Raw genomic sequence first — 18780 nt, 5'->3', positions numbered from 1 at the left:
CCTTACATCCTGTTTATTTTGCTGTTGCTGTTTGCTGTTACTTTTTATCTCTCCCCTACCAAAAGGAAAACTGAAAAGTGTAATGATACAAATAGGTGAATCCTATTCATTTGTGTTTCTCATGCAGTACCTGCAATGAAGACCTAATATCTTCATTGGGTCTTTAAGATATTTATTTAGGCTCGGATTTTTAAAAGAGCCTGCAGGAATATGGTGGCTAATTGTCCTTAAATTTCAATTGGATTTGGGTGCCTAACTCACTTAACCTCCTTAGAAAACTCCAGCCTTAATATACTATATTACAATGTATTCGTTCCTTTAAAAAACAAACAACAACAAAAAAGTCAGTAAATCCAGAGTCCAAAGTATCTCAATCTAAATACGTGTTTAATGGGACTGAGGGTGATGACTCAAAATAATGAACCTTAATTATCATATTCTCTCTCCCCCACTGCTAACATTTAATAGTTTGACATTAATGAGAGCTCTCCATACACATCAAGGGGATATCATGCTGTTAAGGCAAAACCAATGTATTGTACATATGAGACGTTATTGTCCATTATGTCAAATTTGGGTTTAAAAATTAATTTGACTTTCACTTTTTTGTTTGTTTGTTTGCAGTTGTTGGATGGCTTGGGAACCTAGCCTCGGTGCATTTTATGGGCCAGTAGCATTCATTGTGCTAGTCACCTGCGTTTACTTTCTCTGCACATATGTGCAATTGAAGCGTCATCCAGAACGCAAGTATGAATTAAAAGAAAGGACAGAAGATCAGCAAAGGTTGGCAAGTACTGAAGTGGGCCATAGTCATATTACAGACTCTGGGTCAGTTTCCCAGACAACATGCTCCATGATTTCTTCTTCTTTGTTGGAAAACGAGCACTCGTTTAAGGCTCAGCTTCGAGCTGCGGCGTTCACTTTGTTCTTGTTTACTGCCACTTGGACCTTTGGAGCACTTGCCGTATCTCAAGGACATTTCTTGGATATGATATTTAGCTGCCTCTATGGAGCATTTTGTGTGACCTTGGGGCTTTTCATCCTCATCCACCACTGTGCAAAGCGAGATGATGTATGGCATTGCTGGTGGTCCTGTTGCCCATCTAGAAGAAGCACATATTCTGTACAAGTTAATGTCCGCCCAAAGGTTAATGTCAATGGGGACACGCAGGTTCATGCACCTTGTCTTCAAGAGTCACCATGTCCTAACAAATCAGCTGTTTTTAATCAGCCAGCTGCTAATCACTGCAAGCTTACTAATCTACAAGCTGTTCAAAACCATGTTAACTGCCTTTCACCAGTTACACCATGTTGTGCAAAAATGCACTGTGATCAACTTTTGGATGATGAAGCTCATATACACGTGCATAACGAGGGAACTTTCAGGCCCAACATGCACATTCACAGATGTCTGAAAAGCAGAACTAAACCACGTTACTTCAGTCGACATAGATCTGCAGGAGAAAGAGAATATGCCTATCATATTCCTTCGAGCATTGATGGCAGCATCCACAGTTCACATACAGACAGTCCACACAGTACGCATGATAGTCAGTCGGGGCACAGACGGGCTTGCTGTGCGAAAAGTGATGCATATCCTACTATCAACCAGCCTGAAAGTAGCGATGCAAGTACTGTAATATACAGTTGTGCTAAAATCCCAGAAAGTGACACTGTGCACCATACAGCTCATTTTGAGATGCATCCACGAACACAATCATTGCCGTTTAATACAACTAATCACAATGGAATTCTCAAGGGAAATGTGCATGAAGCCATGATATACAGTTCAGATAGTACAGGAAATATCAAAACTGGTCCTTGGAAGAATGAAACTACTGTGTAGTTCATGAGCTACTATATTGTCTTTTTCAACTCAGATCATCTTCAGTTTTGTTTTTATTCTAAACTGAATAAGATTACATGTTTGTGTAGCACATCAGCAAATTGTACAGGTTTTCCACCTTTATTTCTGTTTTCTGAATGAGCGACTAAAAGAGAGAAGTAGCAGCAGTGTTTTAAAAGTGAAGTTATTTTTAAAAGAATGTTAGAAAATTGTTCTGGGAGAGAATTAGAAACTGAAGTCTAGAGTACTGAATATAAGAGGCAATATCCTTTTGTTACAAAGAACTGTATTTCTTTAGAAATACATCACTTTTAATTCATGATTTTGTTTTTTTTTAACTCTATGGTAACTTCAGACTCTTTTATATACATATCCGCATCTTTTACTTATTTATTTTTGTAGCAAAATATTATTACTGTGCCATGGATTTTAATCAGAAGTTACAATAATAAAAATGAGGAGCAGGATTTTATAAAATTATTGATACAGCTTTTTAGCCCTACAAAGTGATACTGCCTCTAACGATCTTCTGTAGCATATGGCCTGTAAAATCATGTAATGTACAGTCTCCGTTATGTCTCTTTTCTTGTTGGAGAGAAGTACTAGGTAATGTCTGTTACATCTATGGTGCTGTATTGATTGTATTTTGCATGACATATGTCAGGATATACCATTTGCTGTGTTGTAGTGTTACATGTGTAAAAACAAGTATTGTAAAAGGCTGTGGAAACCCTGTTGGTATTAATCTAAAGCATTATGAATCTACAAAAAATCACTACTGCACTAGTTTAAGTGGCACAATCCTTTGTATAAGGTTATATGATAGCTTTGATAAGGGTCCACTCTAATGTCTTTACAGAGCATGCACTACTCATTGTATGTGACACTGTGCAGTGTAATAGCAATTGTCTCAACAAGTTTTACACTTCTTTGTAAAGTATGCCTTTTGAACAAATCTGTAAGCTGTTTCACAATAACCTTTCAAAATCTGTTTAGGTAGAGCAGTTTTATCATTAACTCTTTGAGGACTACTGTCATTTTCTTAAAAATAGCTTAATCTAGTTCAGAGAGACTGTATATACTATATTGTCTGTTTAATCATATGAACAACGTAGTCCAGAGTTGTCAGGAAAGTGAACGTTTAATCATTTTCCAGAAACATAACTTTCCAGATACTAATTTATTAATTTCACATCTTATGTGAAAGCCACTTTCCGTCCCAGCAAATTTCAGATTGTCTTTATCCTTTAATGCAAATTTGACCTTCAAAAGCAGTTACTTGTGTTCATTAATTCCGCTCAACCATGGGGCATTTTAGGGTCAGTCACATTCTCTGCTAACAAGGCTTTTGGCAAGAAATTCTTTGTCCATGAACGTATGTACACAAAGCGTCAACTCACAGGACAGAGCTGATTTATAATTATCCTTATGTGAAATGAAACTGTTTTTTAAAATAAGAAGGCTGCAAAGTAAGAATGAGTTATATAATGTGAATAGAAACATATAGCTGGAAGAAAAATGTCTGCAATGAAAGGAGAGAAGTGGTTCCATAAATAAAAAGACAAAGCACAATGTTGTATGGCCATGTGAACAAGTCTGTCATATTCTAACACAGGCTTGGGTAGCTGATACATTGCTATAGAGAACAGAACAAATAATAAAAGCCCCTTGATGGAGCATCAATTTACAATGTATATTTTGCAGAAATACTTATATGCTTCAACCCATCATTTGTCTTTTAGCTGCAGTTTATTAGTCCCTACTCTTTTTTTTAAATTATGTAGGAATACATTTCCTAACAGTGTACATATAGATGACAATTATAATTGTTGCAATGTTATAAAAGTGCATAAGTCAAATGAATGTGTTCTGCAGTGTTGCAGGTGGGAATTAGTACTCAAAGGGTTAATGCTCAGTATCTGAGTGCAAGAAATCTTGTTTTTCTGTATTTTTGTAAATTTGAAATATATATTGTAAACTACAGCAGTGTAATGTATCCATTTCGTATTATGTGTGTCGTTAAAAGGTGAGCAGGAAGAATGCACTAGTTGGTTGTTGCGTTTTAAACCAGTATACAACCGTTTCATGACTGCTTCTTTAAATGATGGGGGGAATTTAAAAAAAACCTATGCTTTATTGTGTATATACTGTATGTGCTTGAACTGTCTCAAAACTAAAATACAGTATTTTCATTGTTTGCATAATGCAATATTTTCTGTTTAATAATTATTTTCATTTTAATATTATTTTATTCTCATTTCACATAGACAGTGAGCCCTAAGCAAGCATAGACATAATGCTAAATACCACTTCTCTGTATCTCAGCACTATATATTCATTCTGTAATAGATGAATCCTAGAGGGTCTATAGACCATTATGCAAAATATCCCACATACATGGCCAGGTGAAATATTCACTTTGCTAGAACACACTCAGTGAGGCTCTTTATTCAGCTTGTGTTTCTGTCACTCGTGTTGTTTTGTCTGAGAGGCTTGTGTATGATCTTCATAATGGCTTACAAAAAAGTAAAATAGGTGCTGCTTTCCACAGAATATCTTATGTGATAAAACTCTCTGGAAAATTAACGTTAAATATGAAAACACCTTTCTTATTGTGTTAAAATATTAATTTAGTAAATATTTTGGGGCTAATTTGGAAAAGATGTGTTATGCAATAATCTGTTTGCATATTATTTTTTCAGAAATATATAACTACAGAGTAGGAGAACATGATATTAAATAAATTAAAAAATGTTTTATAACATCAGATTTGACCAAAATTCTTTCTGTGCTTTTGACTTTTTTTCCAAGATAAATGGGATAATTTCATTGTTGTTGGTTTTTTTTGTCATTTAGAGTCAGTGAATCATTGACTTTACCTGATTTCTTATGACATAAAAATAAAGTCCGTGAAATACATATAGGATAGCAGATATATTGTATTAACAAATTCCCTCCTGGACATGCACATGTAACCCACCTGAATACTAATATTAGTTTTAGTTGTGCATGAATATAACAAAAGTGGCAGAACAGATTTTTATAGATCACTTCCTGGCCTGAGACAAAGCATGTCTTACTCTTAACTGTTGGAGATAGAATACTGGATTAGATGGACCATCAGTCAAATCCAGTGTGGCAGTTATGGTTTCCAATGTAACTCCCATGATGATATAATCCAAGAAAGCGTAAACTTTTTAAAAAATCCTCTGCCTGACAGATCACTTGAGGGTTGGTAATTAACATTCATACTGAACTCTAAATAAAGGTAATTAACAGGGATCAAATTTATTACTCCAATTTCTTATGATGGATATATTCTTAACTCTGTGTATGTACACAGCTTCCAGTTTTAATTAGTTCAGATTTGGGCACCCCAAAGTGGCTTTCTTTTAAGACTTGGATCATGGCACACATGCAGTTTTGCATGAGGAATTCTTGCTTAACCTCATGTAAAGAAATTCAATATGGAAATAAATTATGAATGTTTGAAAATTATGCCTGGGGCATGTGTGCTGTTCCCAGGTGTCCACACAGTCATGCTCACTTTGAGACTCAGGAACAAATCCTGGTCCAGGAGCATCCAGAGTCCAGATGGCGCTAAACAGTCTAGTAGAGCTGTGTTGTCAGAGAAGCATAAGTATATCATGAGGGAAACACCCCCTGAGGTTCAGCCACAAATCTTCTCAATGGTTGGCCCCCTTTGATCTATGCCCTGAGATGGAGTCCATAATGCTGTGCTCCCTGAGCACTTGAGGATGTTGTTGTGGACGTCCTGTTAGTGCTCAGTGCTTCTTTGTTTCTACAGTGAAGCATGTTCCTTCCTTCAGACAATCAGTGGGGCAGTCTGGGTAAGTCTAAGCAGATTTTGAAAACAGAATGGGTTTTTTTGACAGAAAAGGCCTGACCCACTCAAAAGTTCCAGAATGAGATGTCACCTGGAGCATTTTGGTGAATCACTTCGCCTTGGAGACTGGAAGATGTAGAAGGGCATAATCCCCTATGATTCCTCAAAGCCAGCTGTACTCTTATCAAGGTATAAACCTGTGTGTGTGTGTGTGTGTGTGTGTGTGTGTGTGTGTGTGTGTGTGTGTGTGTGTGTGTGAAGGTATAAATCTGTGTGTGTGTGTGTGTGCGTGTGTAAAATAAAAGACATACATTTTGGTCCCCTCTTCTCTCCCTGCTCTATATCTTCTCTGCAGAAATTACTGCAGCTCCAGGTGAAAATCAATAAATTCACCCCCACCTTCCCACACAACCTGAATGTCCTCAGGACTGGTCTGGTCCAGGCAGACAGCATAAATGAAATTGAAGTGCTAAAGCAGCTTTTACTGCTGTCTAATGGGAAAGGTCAGGATTTGGCCTTCAAGCTTCTGCAGTTTCTAGAGCTGTCCACCCTCCCTGATAAATTTCATGCCTTAAGACTATGCAGCATACCAAGTCAGAGAGAGAGGTTTGTTTTAAATGCATGCCCCCTGCCAAGCAGTAGGGGCTACTCTTCCAACTACTATCTGCTTTGGGAGTTGTTTTGATGTATTTCTAAAGGTACCGATCGCACTGTGATATCTATCACTTAAGACTCTTGGGCTCTGGGTAGGCAGACAACCAACTTCTTTCATTGGCTGGTCATTATAACTGTCGTAGCTCCTCCTCCACTCCTGCAGTACATTGTCTAGCTGTCTGGCAAGTAGAGGACAAGTCATCTGGCTCAGCATACGGTGGCTCCATCCACTTACCCCCTGAGACTAAGCAATACCTGAAGGATGCAGCTGGAAAAGGGAAGAACTAATCTTCGGGGGCTATTCTTTGGGAGAAAAAGAGAAGATGATAATCTCAGGTTTGTGAATTGTAGTCATTCCTAGCAGAATGCACTCATTCATTACCCGTCTTTTATCCTATTATAGGTGGAGCTGGTAGCACTATTTCTTAAGGTTACCTTACACTTCCTGTTATAAGACCCTGTTTTCAGTTGCTTGTAACTTTGCCACATGTTAACCATTTTGGCTGAAGTTTTCCATGATCTGCCTCAACCTGAATTTATTTGGAAAATTTCATCCAAAAACCACTCAGCCATTACCACAAATAAGGCTAGGGACAAACATTATTTTTTGCCCATGGTAAACAATTCTGGTGATCTTTTCACTGAACAGCTCTGCTTCACCCATGCTTTGGAGCAAAGAGTTGAAATTTGGCAGGAGGATAGCCTTTGTGTCAAGGGAAATGCCTTTTACCAATTACCATCCCCATGAATCTGCCCAAATTTGGCCAAGTCTTTGAAAAATAGCAGGTCACACATTTTCAACACCTTCAGTTTTAGCAACTAAATTCTCCAAAGATTCCATTCTCGCTGAGCACACTACAGCCTCTCACAGCTTCTATCACTGCATATGTGTCATCCCACACAGAGTGACTGAGCATGCTCCAGCCCAGGGCTATGTGTGTTCAGGAGCACTTTCCATGTAATGGCTCCTCCAATTGCTCTGGCCTGGGATGGGGCCAGGGACCAGAACTGAGAGCAGGGAGCCTGTCTTTTTTGTGCTCTCAATGACCCCCTTGCTAGCGCCCATGCAGCATGGAAGAGGAAGCTGTCCTATTCAAATGCGGAGTGGATAAAGGCTGAACTAGAGGGAGGGAAAGGAGTAGAGTGAGACTAGGACTGGACGGGGAGAAACTGTGACTGTCACTGGCTGGGAAAGGAGACTGAGACTGGGAGGGAGTAGAACAAGGGACTGGAAACTGGTGGTTGGTGGCGTGGAGGCTGGATTCATTGGGCAAGGATACTGGCAATAGGGGCCAACATGGTGAGGGGAGGCTGGAATTGGTTGGGCAAGGAGACTGGGACTGGGAGTTGGTGAGGGAAATGGTGTGAAGATTGGGAGCAAGTGAGCTGAGGTGGGGAACAGAGATCGGCTGGGGAACTGGGAAAAGGGGAGAGTCTGGGACTGACTAGAAAAGGAGACTGGGGCTAGGAAGAAGTTTGGGGACTGTGGGGAGAGAACAACAACTCTGACAAGGAGTTGGAGTGCTGAGAGAGAACTGGGACTGGCTGGTCAAAGAGCCTGGTACAAGGAAACAGGGAGAAAGGAGACTGGAGCAAAGAGCCAGCATGGGAGAGAGACTGAGGTTGGATAATGAACTCTGGGGGGACACTAGAACTGGAATCCAGTGGTCAGGGAGGGGAAAGAGATGTGATGTGGAGCTGGGAGTGGGGTCCTAGGAATGGCTGGGCAAGGACTGACCTGGGAGTGCATCTGGGAAGGGTCAAAGACTGGGAGGGAAAAACTGGGACTTGGACCGTGAGCTGGAGGGGGAGACTAAGACTGGCTAAGCAAGGAGACAGGGATATGAAGCCTGAGGAGTGGAGACTGGGATTTTGTACGTTTCTATTTATTTCTGTTTTCTCTCTCTCGTGTTCCCCCATATGCTGCTCTGGCTAGGAGATGCACCCAGCTGCTTTGTTCCTGATGTAGACACTAAAAAATCCGTTTAGGAAAGAAGCTAGGCTTCATCGCCCACTCAGGCACAGTGCTGACTTCAGCACTGACTTAACAGTGCTGGCCTTTGTACTGATAGCTCTGCACTGTGATGTAATCCTAAGATATTTAGGCAACAATGTGTAACAGAATAACCCTTTCCTGCCTAGTTTGAGTTGGAACAGGAACACCACTAGTGCTGGTAACGGGTTTCAGAGTGGTAGCCGTGGTAAAATCTTACTGCTAACAAAAGTTTGACATTTTAAACTGCACCCACTGTTCAATTTGCCAAGTAAATTGTGATATTCCAATTCTGTCAGCAGAAATTAAGTGTAGTTGTAGTTGTCAGTCCCAGGATATTAGAGAGACAAGGTAGGTGAGGTAATATCTTTTATTGTTGAAGTTGCTCCAAAAAAAGATATTCTCACCCACCTTGTCTCTTTAATCAAGAATTAGCTCATGGTATTGGCCTTCAGCTGTTTTTGCTATGAGCAGATAGACTGGATCCCTGATTCCTCTTTGGCTATGTCTAGGGGTATGTGATTCCCCTGCTCTATGTGCACATATTAGTGGTAACTCAATTAGAGCTAGCACTGGTACAAATAGTAGTGTAGCTGCGGTAGCACTGGCAGAGAGGCATGGCTGAGTCATGCCAAGTTTAAAAAAAAAAAAAAAACCTGAAATCAGTGGGTACGTACTCAGCCATATCTCTGTTGCCACTGCGTGTGCTACCGTTGGTACAGTACTATTTATATGTGTGCTAGCTCTCATTGAGCTACTGCAACTATGTGTACACAAGCAGGGGAAGCACACACCTAGCTCATAGCTTAGACATAGCCTGGCATTTACACTGGTTTAAAACAACGCTGTGGAAATATATGAGAGTTCATTAGTGTAAAAATGTGTAAGAAGGAAGACTACAGCTTTTAATGTTGATATTGAAATCTAGCATTTTGTGTTAAGTTTGACAAAATCAGACGTATTATTGTTTTAAAGTACTGATACATGCTTCCAACCTTAACTTCCTTTTCACATAGTTTGTCTGTGAATTTCCTTAGTTTTTAAAAAAAATCCTACATAAACAGTAAACAAGAAACCCAATGGGAATGCTCCCATGCAATATTTGTAATGCTTTGCAGATATGTAGCATCAACTTTAAATTGTTTTCCTATTTTTTAATTTGCAGGAGCAAATTAACCAGTAAACCAGAGCAGCGCAAAGCTGCCAAAATACCCTGCCCAGTTAATTGGGGTTTATGGCTGACTTGCATTGTCAAAGCAGCAGAAAGCAGTTGAAGTGTGCTGGTGAATCTAGCTCTTAATTTACAATTACCTTATTGGTTTAAGGAGCTGTGGTGCCATGGTCACTTTTCAAGTACTGATACCCAAGCCAGCATGTAGTCTTGTGAATTTTAAAGAATAGCACCAACTGAGCCAACTAATCTACCAATGAACACTCTTGAAACATCTGACCAGTCTCTCTCATATCAGAGGCATTGCAAGCAATAGAATTCTTACATGCAAAGTATCTATAGATGAAGGCTGCTGATTAGTTGAGTTAGCTCTGATGTTATAATGGCACCACTTTGGAGTTACCGGAACCTGTCTGTAGTTTATAATCATAACTATCAGATATATCAGTCATGAATAATTTATCTTAAATATAACCTCATTTCCTGTGCAGAAGATTTAAAGTTTTAAATCTATGTAATTTTCTTATTAAGTTCATTCATGGCAAAGAAAAGTGTGACAAAGGCATGTAACTCCTTTTTCAGCACTGGCTGAGTACCTGTATGATGTGCAAGAGAGGGGTACCTTATAGCCTTTGGACAATTCCAAAGTTTCTGTCACCTGGAATCATTTCATGGTGCTGCTCAATGTGCCTGACTCCTCCTTCTGGTGTGCTAAAGTATAAAATTACTTGGCAGTGACCCCGGTGAGACAAGGAGTTTACCATACTTGGGCAGCAGCTACCACACTTGAGCTTGCAAATAATTCAAACTCACACAAGCAAACAAATTAAAAACAATAACTAGGAACTGTATGTAAGGATTTGATTAGAGCGGAATATACAATCAGTAAAAATATTAGAGGATTAAAATGACAATAGATATCAATAATGCTTTTTCATTACTAATAACTATGCTGGCAAGCACATTAGGTCACATGACTCACACTCCCCAATGTTTCTAAATAAAAATGTCTGCCCCTTCAGTTCTGTCTGTCCCCCACATCTTGGGTACCCAGGTGGTACATGTGGAGACATGTTACAGGCCTGAAAGGAGATGCTGTTAGAAACACATTTTATTATATTGGGAATTGGCAGTGCAGGCAGATGAAAGCCCATTTGCAGAGGCAATGTGCCTTAATGGTGCAAAATTAAACCCTAACTACCAATCTAACTGTAATACAGGGTTCTCACTCAGGTTCCTTTTCTGGCTGAGCAGTCAGAAGATTGGTGCAAGCATGCAGGTCCTCCATGGGGATCACTGGAGAGGGACTAACCATCCAATCCCACCTGGAACAGTCCTAAGTCTTTGATGCTTGGAACCTGCAGATTCATTTGTAAGCAGGTTGGGTCTCTGGAACCAAAATCCCAGATCCAGTGTGGGCTGGCTGCAACGCATGAGGGGAGATGGTCTGTCTCCTTCTGTTGCTGGCAGGCTAGGGGCAGGAGTAGTTGACAGGCCAGTTCCCTCCAGACAGGCCAGTTGCTGGGCCTGGAAGTGCTATGTTGGCCAGCTGTAGGGAAACCTTCTTTCTCCTCCACTCCCTGACTGGTATCTGTCATGTGGAGGAAAGCAGGGCTATTCATAGCCTCACTGCTCCTTTCCTGGGCACCCAGGGCTCTGTCCAGGGTCAGAGGCTGTTTGCAGGCTGCCCAGCTGTCTTCTGCCCATCGGGTGAGGGAGAAGAGTTGCCAGGGTGACTTGTGGTGGGGGAGGAGTCCTGTCCCCCTTCCCTTCCCTTCTGCTGCTGAGGAAGTCAACAGTACAGGATTCTGTCATGGAACCACGGGGGCCCAAAAGATGTCTTTCTTCTCTTGGGGCACAGCTTCCTTGCTAAGAAGGGTGGTGTTAAAGACCCCATTTTTAAAGAATTTTAGCTCTAAAAGTTTCCTTGAAAACTTGTGTGGCTCTAACATCCCTGCATAACTTGAAAATCTGCGGTTGCCTTTGTTTAGTTAGGGATTAGGCTTGGGTTGGAGCTGGTAGTCCAGCCATTCTCCACTGCTTCATATCTTGTTCACCTTAGGTTTTCCATCTGGAAATCAGAGAGGAATGTAAGGCAGAATTCTTTCCTGCTCGGTAAGCTTCATGGCTGCAACAGCACACAACAGCCATGGGAGCCTAGGCATGGGGTGAGGATTCTGGCGAGCATGGCTCCTGTAGATGGATTTCCCTTCCTCATGAATCTTAAGATGTCTGCAGTATCCTGAGACTGCAACCTTTACCTATGTTGTAGGGGACTTCTAGTGTTTCCCCTTTGAACTTGTCAAATTCAGTCTCACAAATATTCCTGGTCCCCTGTAGCTCTTCTGAAGGCACCTCAATGTGTCAGGGTGATGTGGCTCATACCTTTTTGCTCAACCAGCAGAGATATAAGAAAAGGAACTTTGGGTTTTAGTCCCAAGTATTTTGCATGCATTTTATCTCCCTTTAGTTCTCCCCTCCCTTCCTTAGGTCACTCCTATGAAATCTCCCCAGAACACTTTATCCTTGAGCAGAAAATCAGCCCTAATAGCTATGTAAAGTAGAGATGTTATTTCAGTGCACTTCATTTCTTTTGAATAGAGAGAGAAAAAAAAAACCTCTGCAAAGCAGCTCTTTGAGATACACATTTTGTTGAAGGTGAAATGTCAGGTGGTTTTAGATGGAGGTAGTGAGCACTGTGGAGCCGAGATTAGATCTGATCAGTTTTTTTCTTTACTATGGAAGCAGTTTTTCTAGTCTTGCAGGGCCCATTCAAGCCAAAAACCATCCAGAGTCTTCGGAGATGCACAGACCAGGGAAGCTAGATAATCCTGCCTATTCAGCAGAAAAGATGCCTTTCTGCAGATGGCAAAACACAAAAACCCCAGCTCTGCAGCAGTAGGTTATGGATTTGCCTGGAGGGATAAAATGTCATGTAAATGAACTTGCTGCCTCCTGGATTCTGCTAGTAAATCTACTTTTCATATCTTTTCTCCACTCAGGCCATATCTACATTACAAATTTTGGCTGCCACAAATTACATTGGCATAAAGCTGCTGCAGTTAGTATATCACTTGTACACATGACTACTTGGCTCCTTGCATCAGTGCTGCATGTACGAATCAAAAGTGCTTGTGTCCATGTACAGTATAGTGCACCATGGGCAGGCATCCCAGTGTGCAACTCTCCACTGCCCAGCACATTGTTCTTTTGGGGGAGGAGTGGGGTTGGAGGAGTTGGTAATGCACAGTTGGGCAGAAACAAGTCACACAGGAGTGACTGGGAGCAAGGGGTCAAGTTCCAGCCTGCAACTTTCTCCATCCCCTAATATCACCATATCCCATCATTTTAACACCTTTTTTAAAAATCCCATAAAACCACACAGCCGTCCTCACTGTCCACCATCTCTGACAGAAGTGTGGAACCCACACAGCTCTGCATTGTTGTAATGAGCGTTGCAAGCACAATTTCTCCAGTTTTTGCAGAGCTGCAAAAAGAACCACATCATCATGGAGGACAGATTGGCGTGGGACATGGTGAAAAACCAATTCAGGGTTGTTGGTAGTGTTCATGGAGCAGCTGCAGATGGCGGAGCACCTCTTCTGGGCCCAAGAAATGAGCATTGACTGGTGGGATGGCATTGTAATCCAGGTTTGGGATGATGAGCAGTGGCTGCAGAACTTTTGGATGCTAAAGGCCAGATTCGTGGATCGGTGTGCTGAGCTCACCCCAGCCCTTCTGTGCAGGAACCACTACTTGCATCCGAAGAAGTGGGTATTCACCCACGAAAGCTCATGCTGCAAAACGTCTGTTAGTCTATAAGGTGCCACAGGATTCTTTGCTGCTTCTACAGAATGAGAGATGCACTCATGGGAGAAGCAAGTGGCAATCAGACTGTGAAACCTAGTAACACTGGATTGTTGCTAGTCAGTGGGAAATCATAGGGGAATTGGAAAATCCACTATGGGGGCCATTGTCATGTAAGTGTTGAGGGCCATTACTCATGGACTGTCACTCTTAGCAATGTGCAGGACATAGTGGATGGATTTGCACCAGTGGGGTTCCTAAAGTGCAGTGGAGCAATAGATGGCACCGATAGATATCCCTGTTTGGGCACCAGCCCATCTTACTCCAGAGAATATCAATAGAAAGGATTACTTTACTATGGTTATGCAAGCTTTGGTGGATCACCAGAGATGCTTCACCGAATCAATGTTGGCTGGTCAGGGAAGGTTCATGATGCTTGCATCTTTAAGAACACAGGACCGTTCAGAAAGCTGCAAGCAGGGACTTTCTTTCACAACCATGAATTACCATTGGTGATGTTGAAATACCAGTAGTGATGCTACTAGACCCAGCCTACCCCTTGCTCTCTTGAAGCCATACACTGGCCATCTCAACGGCACCAAGAAAAGATTCAACCACCAGTTCAGCAGGTGCAGAATGACAGTTGAATGTGGTTTTGGTAGATTGAAGGAACAATGGCATTATTTACTCAGAAGATTGGATCTCAGTGAGATAAACATCCCAAAGGTTATAGCTGCCTGCTGTGTCCTGCATGATATCTGTGAGGCAAAGGGGGAAAAGTTGCCACAGGTGTGGCGGGCAAAAGTTAGGGTGACCAGACAGCAAGTGTGAAAAATCAGGACAGGGGATGGGGTGTAATAGGCGCCTATATAAGACAAAGCCCCAACTATCAGGACTGTCCCTATAAAATCAGGATATCTGGTCACCCTAGCAAAAGTGGAGCTGAATTTGAGCCAGACACAAGGGCTGTTAGAAGAGCTCACTGTGGAGCTATACAGCTTAGGGAGGCCTTGACAGAACATTTAGGCTATGTCTACCGCTTATGTTAGCATAACTTATATTGCTCAAGGGTGTGAATAAACCACCGTGCTGAGTGACAGAAGTTACACTGACATAAGCCCCAGTGTGGACAGTGCTATGTCAGCAGAAGATCTTCTCCCGCCAACATAGCTACCGCCACTCTTGGGGTGGATTAATTATGTCAATGGGAGAGTAGGATTGCACAGGTGTTGCCTGTGGGCAGAATTTGCCCCCATTATTTTAATTTCTGAGTTTTTCTCCACAAAACACTTTTCTGAAGATAGATAGATGGCATCTGCAAACTACTCTACCTGTTCTAAAACTAGTCCATTTCTGAGAATAGTTGATTTAACACATTCATTGTCTGTACTGCATTCAGTAGGCGTGTCTCCCATAAAAAGCTGTCCTGCCTTTTTTAAATAACTGTACCTTTCAGCCCCCAAAAGAACTGAGGCTGCAAACTTCAATGTGGTTTTGAGAGTCCCCTTCAGATGCAGAAAATCAATTGGGCCAAAGTAATTTACCTATAGGACAGACCTTTCGGGGGGGGAGGTGTTGCATCGCAGAAGAGCAGGAGCAAAGTTCAACATTCAATGTGATCCCAAGCAGAGAGAGACAGCGTGTGTGCGTATGCATATGCGTTTATTCATTCCCAGCATGCTCTTATATACCATATGGTAAGCAATCACAATTACTAACTAATTAATCAAACCCACACAGCCACAGCTGTAACCCATAGGGTAATTATCATCCTACACACCTGTCTGACTTATCATCCTATTTACAATTAGCTGGCCAATGAGAATGAGTCCAAGGCCAGCCCTTCACACACAGTTCCCAGCCCAGAAGCCTAAACAATCTCAGCATCTCACATTCTATTCCCACATCTCCCCCCTTTATTCACAATCAAAAGAAGAGAAAAAAGGAAAACAAGATAAAAACATTTGTTACAAGTATTTCAATCATCATGTGATCGGGGGCAGGCACCAAGTCCTACTCGGAGCCCACATCTCCCCCCTTTATTCACAATCAAAAGAAGAGAAAAAGGGGAAACAAGATAAAAACATTCGCCAAACGTTTCCAACTTATAACAACATAACACCACAATCTATCACAAGCCAAAATTAAAACTTTATACCTGTTTTCAAAAGTTAATGGTCCAAACTCTGAATATAAAACTGCCTTCTTACCCATTTAAAGTTTGAGAATAGGTTGAGATCGTTTCGGCCCCAAGACCTCTCATCATTCGCTTTACCAGAATGGTATACGATCCTTAACATATAACCCCAAAACACCGAACAAACAAAAACAAGACACAACAAACAAATGATGTAAATTCTGCAGGATTCCCCCCTCTCTGATCCCTCAGATGTCAGGCAATCAAACTGACACTGAGGGTGGGGGGAGGTACTAGACACATCGAACCACATAACAACACAAACCACATAACAACACAACAACAATTCTGGCCAGAAAACAGACAACACGAAACATAACAAAAACACAAGACATAAATCTTAACTCTAAATAATAATTGTATGATACACTAAATGCTATACAGCCAACACAAAATTTCTTTCAGGCACAGCAAAAATCATTTCAAACAAGTAACTCATTCACGGAGGATCAAACAGGAAAAGTCCTGACAGAGCTAACAAACAGTTCTCCTCCGGGGGCTCTGGTTCCGCGGCACCTGGGCGCGTCTTGTGAGGCTCTCCGGAAGACGCAGCCAAGGCCAAACCCACTTCGCCGGTATCCACCTGGGACCTGCATCAGTGGCAACACACGCATAACCCCTGCCCCACGTTAGCAAGTCAACTGGTCCTTTCCATATTTGCTGCTGATAATCAAACCATTTGACCGAGGGTCGGGGGGCCGCACCCTGCTCTTCCCCAGTCATCCCTCTGACATGTTTAATCGCGGGGGGCACCTGGCTGTTTTTCACGTAAAGAGCTTTCAGCAACCGAGCGGCAGGCGTCTTATCCAAGGCGTCTGCCCGCTCACTGCAAATCCCCCCTTTCTGTCTTAAGAGGAGCGCCTTCAGAGAGGCGTGAGCATGTTCAATAATAGCTTGTAGTTTGTCTGCTTCAGCCTGAAGGGCTTGGACAAGCAGTTCTTTGGCTTGTAGCTCTTTCTTAATTTCACTCAGCTCAAGAACAGCAGCTTTATAATGACGACGGTCATGCGCTGCACCCACCCTGGCTGCCGCAACCTGCTCTCCAAGGTTATTAACTTTTGACTTTTCTCTTTCTAAGGCAGTCTGTAAGGCTTGAATAAGTTGCCTCATTCGCTGATCCTCCTCCTCTTTACGCTTTAGGACTGCTTGAACCCGGAAATTCAGCTGCACCAGGTCTGCCTCTCTCTCTGCTAGTACTGTTTCGGGGATGTTGCTGTGCTCTCGCAAAGCAGTGTTAGACTGACCAAGACCAGTGAGCTTCCCCCGTTCATGTTCCAGTCCAAGGGCCAACTTCTTGTTTATTTCTTCTAAACGTCTTATCTTCCTCCTGAAACCTCTAGATTCCTGAAGCTCATCCTCAAGTTCAATCACTTTTTCCCTGTACTCCTCAAGCTCCTGGCTGGTGAGTGAAATTACTTCTTGCAGCTCTTTCTCCAACATCATCTTACTGTGGCTAACAGCCTGCAGCTCTATCTCCAAAGCTTGAATCCTTTCATGGGAAGCCTGGGTATTTCCTCCATCAGCGATTTGTGCTTTTAGTTTGCTCAGCTCCAGTTCAGTATGTTTTGCCTTCATTTCTTTCTGTGCACTGGTCAGATCTAACCCCAGACGCTTCATTTTTTGTTTCTGTTCAGTGATGGCCTTTTTGGCTTCCTCTTGCATTTGTTCTACCTGTAGTTTTAATACCTCATTCATCTCAGCAAGAGATGTCATTTGTTCTTTATCAATCTGCAAAGACTGTAGCTGTATCTCCATGTCATCCCGTTCTTTTTGCACTGACTGGAGGTGGCTTTCTAACTCCACCATCTGCTGGTGAACCTGGGATACTTCCTTCTGAAATCTTGAGCGTTCAACATCAATGGACTGCTTTTCACCTTGAAGTTTCAGTAGCTCCCGTTTTAATTCTTTCGCTTCCAAATCCAGCCGCTTCTTTGTAGATTTCAATTCACTAATCAGCTGGTCCTGTGAACTTGCATCTCTTCGATAAGCTTCCACCATTACCTTTTGCTGTAGGAACTGCTCCTTTACTTTTTGGGTCTGTTTCTTCAGGCTGGCACTTTCCTGTTGCAGATTTTCCACCTGGCTCAATTGTGCCAAGATTTCTGATGCTGCCTCAGTACTTTCACCTAAGAAGTTTGCTCCTTCATCAAGTTCTTCTGTGCTTGCTTTTGCTGCCTGCAGAGCTACTTCTAGGACAATCTTCTCATTCTGCAAATATTGGATCGTGTCATCCTTGGAAATAACATCACCCTGGAATTCCTCTAACCTGGCCACCAGCTCATCATATTGAGTCTGTAGGTCATTTAGGGACTGCTCTTTGGTGTGCAATGATTCTTGGGTTAAGGTGAGCTGCTTCATGAGCACTAGATGCTCTTGCTGTAAAGATTCAAACTGCAGATCTCGCTGATGCAGAATCAATTTAACCTGTTCCAGTTCTTGTTCCAGTGTTACTGCAAAATCAGCCATTTTCTGCAGTTGTTCTCTCTCATCCTCAAACTCCTCCAGTCTTCTCTGCGCGGTGAGCCATACTGGACTCAGGGAGAAAGCCTCCTCATCGCCCTGAGCCACCGATTTCCAAAGCTCACAGCCCAGCCGCTCCCAAACAGTTTTAACGGAAAGTCCCCTTCTTCGTCCCCACCGCAACAGGCGGGATAACGCATCAGAGGGGAACTTTTCTCCCCGCCGCTCCGTGATGCGTGTCACTGTCTTCTCCTCTGTTGACGCAGCGGTTCCCATATTAGCTGCTCACCTCTGAGTTCGGGTGTGTCTCCCTTTTCAGACGCCCTGCAGCTTGCCGCTCAACACTGAGCTCAGGTGCGCCCCCCTTTTTTTTTTTTATGGCAACACGAGTGTTTTTTTTTATTCTTCGTTTTTATATCAACGGGTTATTTCTTAGACCTCAAAATCATTTTACAAACACAAGGTAAAATCTGCTCCATGCAACATGCTTCACTTTTGTTTCCAAGTGTAGATTCGCACGTCAGAAAATATTGCTCCCTTATAAACTCTCACACATACACAGGCTTTTGACTGGCTGACTTCTGCCTCTTCTCCTCCACACACACGGATTTTTTTTTTCCAGGCCTTTCTCCAATTTAAATACAGATTCAAATTGCCTGTAAGTAACAAACGCACGTAGCTCCCGTTTCTATGACTCCTGATCTCTCCTCTCTCTGCCACGCTCCAAACTTGCCAAGAGGGAGCCGCGCAGACACTAGTTGAAGATTCACTGAGCGCACCCAGGCTGAGCGTGGCATTTCTCACT

General features: G+C 42.3%; 2 protein-coding genes across 2 annotated transcripts in view; one reads left to right on the top strand and one right to left on the bottom strand.

The window, feature by feature from the left end:
- The window catches only part of ADGRA1 (adhesion G protein-coupled receptor A1), a 472051-nt gene extending 467477 nt beyond the window's left edge, over positions 1-4574 (top strand). The window contains exon 19 of the mRNA XM_045025299.1: positions 625-4574. Coding sequence (XP_044881234.1) covers positions 625-1846 — 1222 coding nt within the window. The 3' untranslated portion in view covers positions 1847-4574. The remainder of the gene's footprint in view (positions 1-624) is intronic.
- Positions 4575-15524: 10950 nt separating this feature from the next.
- Positions 15525-18251, bottom strand: LOC123374532 (golgin subfamily A member 3-like). The gene is made up of 2 exons (XM_045024601.1): positions 16343-18251; positions 15525-15610 (listed from the first exon to the last, which is right to left on the bottom strand). The coding sequence occupies exons 1-2, from the start codon at positions 18249-18251 to the stop codon at positions 15525-15527; spliced, it is 1995 nt and encodes a 664-aa protein (XP_044880536.1).
- Between the last annotated feature and the right edge of the window lie 529 nt (positions 18252-18780).

Source organism: Mauremys mutica, chromosome 7 (genome assembly GCF_020497125.1).
Source record: "Mauremys mutica isolate MM-2020 ecotype Southern chromosome 7, ASM2049712v1, whole genome shotgun sequence".
Taxonomy (NCBI): Eukaryota; Metazoa; Chordata; order Testudines; family Geoemydidae; genus Mauremys; species Mauremys mutica.
This window is presented reverse-complemented; position numbering and strand designations above follow the sequence as displayed.